General features: G+C 42.4%; 1 protein-coding gene across 1 annotated transcript in view; it reads left to right on the top strand.

The window, feature by feature from the left end:
* Positions 1-354: 354 nt before the first annotated feature.
* afdna (afadin, adherens junction formation factor a) overlaps positions 355-8,582 on the top strand; it is a 151,150-nt gene continuing 142,922 nt past the window's right edge. Inside the window, 1 exon segment of the mRNA XM_036147190.1 lies at positions 355-698. Coding sequence (XP_036003083.1) covers positions 597-698 — 102 coding nt within the window. The 5' untranslated portion in view covers positions 355-596.

The following is an 8,582-nucleotide window of genomic DNA, read 5'->3' as shown; positions in this document are numbered from 1 at the left end:
TTCTCGCTCCAACCGCCCCTGAACACAACCGTTCTTTTATCTCATGTAATCACATTTTTATTCGGAACGTCTTTTATTTTTATAACCTTATAAAGCTAAATAAAGCCACACGTTCAAATATGTTTTTTTTTATTTTATTTAACGCCGAGCAGACGTAACCCGCTATAATTAGACAAATGGACGCTTTGGGAGGAATATCGCTTTAATCAACACACTATGACGTAATCCCGGTTAGAACCTCACGTGCCCGGCCGTTAACCCTCGTAAACTTCCCGGGAAGCGGCGTCATGAATCGGAATTGCTGGACGTTAAACGGTTAACAATACGCGCGCGTCCTCGGAGTCCCCGGGAGCGCGCAGAGGCGCAACGCAAAGCGAAGCAGAAGCAGAAGAGGCAGCAGGTCGGTCGGTGAGCTGGGATACGGACCGCGCAGAGTACCGGCCGTAACAAGAGGAGAACGCTTGAAAGGAGTCGACGTGGACGGTTGATTTCGTCTCCCGTGGACTAACGTTTCGGAAAGTTTTATTTTTTATTTTTAAATTATCATTTTATCCAGCGGAACGGACGCGGACTGAGGCTCCGAAACGCTGTCCACAATGTCGGGGAGCAGGGAGGAGGAGAGGAGGAAACTGGCCGACATCATCAACCACTGGAACGCCAACCGGCTCGACCTGTTCGAGATCAGCCAGCCCACAGAGGTAGGAGACCCGTAGGGGAGGCCGCGGCCCTGCTGGGGCCTCTGCTTTGTGTGTGTGTGTGTATTGGGGAGGGGGGATAAAGCTGGCAGCGGCGGACAGGGAGACGGTTTTTAGATGAAGTCAGGTGGTGTTTGTGGGCAGCGTGGTTAACTCTATGGTAAAGTCCTCCGTACGTGAGCGGAGCGGCGCGAGCTCTCATTGAAAAACCGGCGGATTTACGCCATTCATCACAAGGCCTGCCGATATTAACCCTGTCTCCGGTCTGCTGAAGCAAATAATACCTATAAGAGTTAATTTGCTTCAGCTCAGCTTCGTGTTTTTTTTTTTTTTACTGAAATAAACGATATGCGTCTAGCTAGCTGCTAGCTACCCGCCGCCTCCAACTGGATCTGCGAAGCTAACAGCGATATTCCCCAAAAGTTGACAGTTGTGCATGTTATAATTATGCCAGATTTTTTTTTAAATATATAATCAGTGCTTTGTCTTTTTTACCTTTTTGGGTTTATTGATATAATTGCGTATAGGCGCGTTTAGTTAAAAATAAAAATAAAAATCGGCACTGATTTATCAGATTTCCACCGGCTAGCTAGTTAGCAGGTACACACCTGCGTTGAGCAGGATACCAGGAGTCTCCTTCGGCATTACTTGTCCTTGTGCCATCGCAGGAGTTGCGTTTAAGGTCAGATTCGTACCGGAGACATTTGTCGGCGTTGGCAGCGATGGGGCCGCAATGGCGGACGGATAACGAGAGCTTTTTTTTTTTTTTTTTTTTTTACTACGCGTTGTGTAAATAAATACAAGCTTACGGCGTTGCCAAACGGCTAGTGCGTGAATGCTAACACCTGGGTAGATGAGGCTAAAAGGGGACCAAACTGTGGAGGATGGGAGCGAAGACTTGCTGTCAGAGCTCCATGTGTCCGTGTCCTGTCCTGCGTTGTTGGCCGGGCTGGTGGAAGCACCAGCAACGCCATAAGAAGCAGAGCTGGAGTGAAATTGCCTTACTGGACTTGTGTTGTATACCAATGGAGACACTGGCTAGCTATGGGTGGGTAAGCAAGCAAGGGGGTCTACAGCATATTTAAAGGCCAAAACAAAGGATTCGAACTTCCTTATGATGGAAACATCTTGTTTGCAGGTCGGCTTTGGGGACAATTCGCTCCCTTACCTGTTCATTTTTTGTCTTACATTACCAAAAATAAATACAATTATAACAAAGGAGACTCAGATTTACATTTCCAGCTGTAAATAGAATAAAAAAATAATATAAAACAAAACATAACTGTGGAATACACCTGTAATGCAAGCATTATAGGTGTATTAGTCATAAGAAATGTTGCTCAGAAGGGGGGGGGGGAGGTGTTGAGCTAAATCTAAAATAACATTGACACATAGTTGTTTTCTGGTAACAGTCCAAATGTTATGTCATCTCTAGTATGAGAAATGGGCGATGAATGCTCAACCAGGCCTGCAAGTCCTTCCAGGAGTTTTTAACAACTGCACAGAAGAGGTTTAAGTGGTCGATTGTTTCCATGTCGTTTTCACACAATCTCCAAGTATTATCGTCTATATTGAAACGTCTTCTAAGTAGTTCTTTAAATGGATATGTATTGGTCATGGTTTTGAAGTGTTTGTTTTGCTTTAGGGAGCTATAGGGAAAGTCAAATACAAATGTCCTAGTTTAACAACTGAATCTTTATAAAATCTACTCGTTCTATCTTTATTATTCTGTTGCCCAGGGAATAAATGGTCAGTCAAACGTTTTCTAATGTAAAGGTTGTTGCATTTTTTTGTCTAAAAACTGGAGCCCTTGAATTAACTTAATACCTGGGATATTCCCTTACCTGTTCACCCCCCCGCCCCATTAGTCCTTTCCTGCCTCCATGTCTGAATAAAAGCAGACTGTTTCGTAACCATACATACATGTGTATTTTTTTATATCAATTAAGGGTGTGCATCATTTAAAAAAAAATGTTAATTTGGTTTGTATATAATCTGAAGACATTGCGTCATACTCTGTTCCCACAAATTTTGGATTCTTACGTTTTATTTTCCAAAAAATAAAAGGTCAGTTATTAACCTTTATCATATTCTATTCATTTGCAATATCGGTGTGTACAATATCACAATCACAAAGGTTATCTTGTACGTTATCCTTATTGGGTAGGATGTTACATCTATCAGTGTCAGATAATCACAATTTGCATACTGTTGATATATTTTGGTGGTTGGATGTTCCCTCAGTTTGTGTTTTATGGTGCATAAACGGGGATGATCTTGTTATCCCTTATTTTTTCTGTTTGATTCATAATTTTACGATAATCTTGTTTCAGTTCTAAAAAGATGCAGCACATTTTTCTGTTATGAGTTATCTTTCTTTAAAAGACATCAGAATGTGTCAAAACGAGCATAGCAGACCTGCAAGACAGTCTCAGTGTTGGCCAGAAAAAGTCTAATCTGCCCTCTAGGAAATTGGGACTTATAAACATTAATTACCAGATTATTATTAATAATTACCAGTTGGGGGGGGAATAATTTGTCTGTAGGTAATTTAGGTATGGTGTTTTTTTTTTTTTTTTGATATGTTGCTTGCAGGAATGGGGGAAAAAAACGTTTCCCTATACGTTATTGACAGGAATGAGTGAAATCTACTGCCAAACAAAGGAAATAAAAGCTGCTTTTGAGCAGACGGTGCAGCCAGTGATGCTGGACTGAAGCTAGAACAGCAGCAGCATCTGATCCTAACGTTCCTGCGATGGAGCAGAAGCTAAAGGGGCGCAGTCATTGTTGCGTGTTATCTCTTAGTTTTAATTTAAATCTTTGGTTCTGTTGGCAGCAGTTTTTAGGCGGGCATCCAACCCCCACCTCGCCTCGGGTGGAGGGTGTGGGGGGGGTCAAAAGGTCCCCTCTCCTCCTCCTTGAGCCGATTACTTCATCAGGCTCAAAGCCGGCCAGCCTTTTGCCAGAGTTGTGTTCTGTGCTGCAGCAGCAACCCTCTCGTTCTGTGAGGAACGATTAACCGTGTTCCTCTTGTTCTTCGGGCTGTAACTGTGAGCTTTGCTGCAAGCCGAAGCCGGCTCGACGCCTCGTCCAAGCAGGAACGTGACCAAATGCAAAGCAGATGCGTGGCCGCTCACCCCGCAGCCCATATGTCAGCTGGTGGAGCCCCTGAGCCTCAGAGGTGTCCTTCATAACGGCCCGACCGCTCCGCAGCGCTAAGAGCGTTTCCTAGTAAGCTCTCAGACACCCATTTTAGACCCAATCAGCCACAGAAGTAAATGTCACAACAATAAAAGGAACAAAAAAATAAATAAATAAAACAAATCCTGAGTTTTTCCTGACCTGCCGCTGAGCGCGGTGAGATCATTCGTGTGATTAGATTAGCCCTGGTTGGCTGATTAGTCTGGAACAAAGGCTCTCAAACTTTTTAATCTCGCAAACCCAAACTGAACAAATCCTGTCCGGGAACGCTTGGGCTCATTATAACGCAACAGGTTCTTGTGTCGCATGTGGACTCGTGGTAAAGAAAAAGCCTAATTCTGCCGACGCGGCGTAGCTTTAAACGTGCGGCAGGGCAGGCGTTGTAAGGTTGCATCCGTAGGTTGTGCTGAGCCGCTGTCTAGGCTCGTTTTGCACAGAAAAGGGTGAAAACAATGCAAGCAGAACTGCCTGTTCGCTGTTAAATTTAACTCGGGTTCCGCTCGCTTCATTTGCATTGACATCTATGGCGTTCAGGATAAAAATAAAATAAGAGGAAAAAATGTAGGTTATTAAAATCGTTGGATGTTTTCTGAGGGTGTTGGTTTTGACTGGCGCTGCACAAATGTACCACGGATGCATCGTCTTCCCTCGATAGGATTGGAAGGCCGTCATTTTGAGCTCACAGTTTGTACGCTGATGCAAGACACTAAAGATCACACAAAGTTAACGAGAAAGAGATGATTCACCACAACTGGTGTCGTCATCACAGCATTGTTTACACCAAATGCCCGGGGAGAGCCTGCAAACCTGATGCATAAGGACTTTATACCAGGATTCAAACCCACGATCTTGCTGTAAGGCAACTGTGCAGCCCTAATCATCAGAAGGTTTGCCAGTATTATCAAGACTGCATTAGGGCTGCGCACAAAAATTGATACAAACATTAATATCTATGTTTTTCATAACGATTTAATATCGATATTCTGGCTTTCAATATCGATTTACCTCCCAACCCCTAGGGGGCGTTATTACTGCTCACAGCGAGGAAGAGCAAGTGAGACAAATTTGCGGACCGACAGGATTTTAGAAGCGCCTTCGTCCCTAAAATCAGACGTTTGGGCACATTTTTGGTTTCTGATATACGTTAAATGATTTGAACCAAATGTTTTATGTTCCTGTTAATATATCAGTGTTCAATAAATTGAACATAAATATAGTATTTGGCTGGTTTTGTTGATTGAATGACTTTGGGCATTAATTTTAGAGTAATAAATATCGATATTGGAGTCAAATCAACTCAAGCTGAGCTACATATCGAGAATCGTATCGAATCGGTTCATCTTAGATGATACCCAGGCGTAGACTGCATGCTTTTCTAATACCGTGCAGATAGTTGTGCTAGAGCACCATTAGTCACAGAACAGTCTACATAATTTTGTAGCTGACCTTTTTTTTTTTTTTTTTTGTTCTCGAAGGGAGCGGTCAGCCTCCGGGTGTTTCACGCTAACCGTGCGTCATGTATTTTATATCTGCCTTGGGGGCGGTTAGTAACTTCTTTGATAGATTTACAGTTGATGTAATTTTCTCCAGTCCGCTGTAAGGAAATGTAGTCGTGTGACAACAGAAATTTTCTGTGTCTGCCAACAGGAGGTCATTCAGAGCTATTTTGGTTTTAAAAGGATCATCATTTCTCATAATTTAGTGTTTTCTACTACGAATTTTATCTTTTTTGTGGGTTGGTGCTGTGTGGGCTAAATGACTTGCATTTAGTTTTGGTGGTGGTTGCAAAGATTTTCCTTCCACTTAACTTTCAATTAATATCCTAGAATAAAGCTTTATATGAGCAGCCAGCTTCTGTATTTCTCCACCCTTCTGTCTCTATCATGTATCTTTATATGTTATATTTTCAAAGATGCCCTTCTTTCTTCCTTCCTTCCTACATCTTGATTTAAGTGAAAATCTCAGAGTTTAGAATAACTTTGAACATAACTTTTATCTTTTATTTAATTACATTTGGGATCTGTTTCACGCAGTGTCCAAAATTAACTTCCAGATTCACCAGCCAAGTTGGCCGGTAGACGTAAGAATCAACCGGCCAAGCATATTTTTTACCGGCCAAAATATTTATTCAGAACCTCGCTAAATACCTCCACGTATTCCTGCTACGTAATTAGCCTGAGTTAAACGTTAGCTGTTAGCAAACGTACGTCACATGTGCAAGTGTGACTTTTTTGGTGCAAAAATTTACTCACCAAACGGAAATTTTTTCTCGCATTTGGCGTCTGGCGAGTGTTAATTTCGGACCCTAGTTTTATGTGCATTCGTGTGGTCTTACTAGCGACAAAACTACGTTGTCCAAAAATAAAGCGGCCATATATTTTCAGTAATGGAGTCAGGAAGGTGGATTTTTGTTTCTAGCGGACAAAGACTTGTGGCGACGTGCGACAATCGGAGCAAATGGTATTTTTGTAGGACGTCTGGAAATGACCGCAGAGCCGTTTTCTTGTTGAGAACGTGCTATATTGAGCGCTAATGTTTATGAACCAAGTTTAAACAGACGAGAACATCCTCTCATTTGTAATAATTTGGCAAACGTTCTCGGTATGTTCAAATAATCACGTGCGGCGCTATGTACAAATCAACAAATTGTCCGTCTCTTGTAACACACTACTACAGAAAAGGACACATTTATCTCGTATCGCCTGCATGCTCCCAATGCTAATAGGGATATAAGCGCCTCCTGGACAATGGTAGGGGAAACACTCATTTATGATTTGACTGGATTACCGTATTATTCAGACCATAAGGCGCACCATCAATTCAAGGATTTTAAGTCCCCTTATAGTCTGAAAACTAAGTCCGGTCATTAAAAATGTCATTTACTGTATTTTTCAGACTATGGCGCACTTAAAAATCCCTAAATCTTCTCAAAAATTGATGGTGCGCCTTATGGTCTGAATAATACGGTGATCTTCAGAAAATAAACAATTAAATTAGATAAGAAAGCATTTTAAAATACTTGATATGTTTGCTGGCACTAAAGGCCATACAACTGGAAAAAAAATTGTTAAAATTTAACTTTTAATTTATAATTGATTCAGTTTGATTAGATCGTAACCAAGTTTTTCCTTATCAGGAATCACACTATATATAGAGTTGGTTATATAGATTTTTGTGTTTTTCTGCCTTTGATTAGAAGGCTTGTTTCGGATGGCTGGTTGCAGTATTGTAACGTCTTCTCCACAATGCCCAATATTTCCCATTATGTTGTGGTATATAGGTTTAAATGGTGTATTTGGTTTTAATGCAATACTTTTAATGATGGAGTAAACAACAGGTTGTTCACTCCATCAAGTAAGATGTATAATACAGTTTTATTTGATTTCATATCAAATAGTTTTCGGCTACAAGTGAGAAATATTGTCAGAAATTTAGAAGAAAACACAATTTGCTTCCTTATGTTTGGCTAGAAAATATTATTTTCAGGGACTTAAGCTTAATAAGTGTCTGGATAGTTACTTATTAAGCTTAAAGAAGATGATTTGCACCTCCGCGCCCTAGGTCTCCTTCCAGGTTTAGCTTAAAGGATCAGTGCTCAGCTAGACTCAGTGGGGCTAAAACTATGCAACCTGGGTTTAGTTTTGGACTCTAGATTTGGAAAAAAAAAAAAAAAAAAAAAACATTAAGTGTTAATAAATCAACTTACTGTCATCTTCAAAACATTTCCAGAATCAAGGGTTTCCTGTCAAAACATGACGGAGAGAAGCTGCTGCATGCCTTTATCTTCAGGAGGCGGAGCAGCAACCAGTCTTCCCAGGTCTCTGAAAAAACCACCAGCAACTGCAGCTCATCCAAAAATGCTGACCAAGACCGGGAACACGGATCCAATCGGACCCATTTTTAAATCTTTGTGCTGTTTGTCAAAGAAAAGCTTTAAAAATGTTAAATCTACTTTGCGGTGTGTTTGTTTCTTTCATTTTCTTTCTGTTTTGCCCTTGAGGTCATGTAAAGTACTTTCCTCATGTATGGATGGCGGTATTTTACATAAACTTTTTTATACTTGGTGTCAGGATGCAGCTTATTGGCTGCATGCTGAGCCTCTCTCCCTCTCTCTTGTTCCTGCGCAGCCTGATCAGTTTCACCTGGCAGGCTGCAATTAACCCACAACTGCTTCCACCTGTTCCCACTGCTTTATCAGACTCACCTCTTTCGGTTCCCGTCGCCGGTCCATAGCGTTCACTCCCACTCAGTCCCTGCCAGTTTTTCTTGTCAGCTCCGTTTGTACCCGTCAGCCTGAAGACTCCGTTTACCTGGTCTTGTTTCAGTCAGCCCATAGACTTTCCGACAGTTTTGTTTCCTCCAGTATTCAGCTCAGACGTTCAGACCTCCACCGTTCGGCTCAGACGCTCAGACCTCCACCGCTCGGCTCAGACGTTCAGACCTCCACCGCTCGGCTCGGACGTTCAGCCCTCTACTTCGGCTCGGACATCCTGTGCTCCACTACTCGGCTCTGAGGTTCTGCTCGCCTCTGCTCAGCTCTGATGCTCTGCTCGCCACTGCTCGGCTCTGACGTTCTGCTCGCCTCTGATGATCTGCTCGGCTCTGACGTTCTGCTCGCCTCTGCTCGGCTCTGATGCTCGGCTCTGATGCTCTGCTCGGCTCAGATGCTCTGCTCGCCTCTGCTCG

The sequence above is a fragment of the Fundulus heteroclitus genome, chromosome 15, assembly GCF_011125445.2.
Source record: "Fundulus heteroclitus isolate FHET01 chromosome 15, MU-UCD_Fhet_4.1, whole genome shotgun sequence".
Classification (NCBI taxonomy): Eukaryota; Metazoa; Chordata; class Actinopteri; order Cyprinodontiformes; family Fundulidae; genus Fundulus; species Fundulus heteroclitus.
Note: the sequence above shows the minus strand (reverse complement) of the source record. Positions and strands in the feature narration are given on the sequence as shown.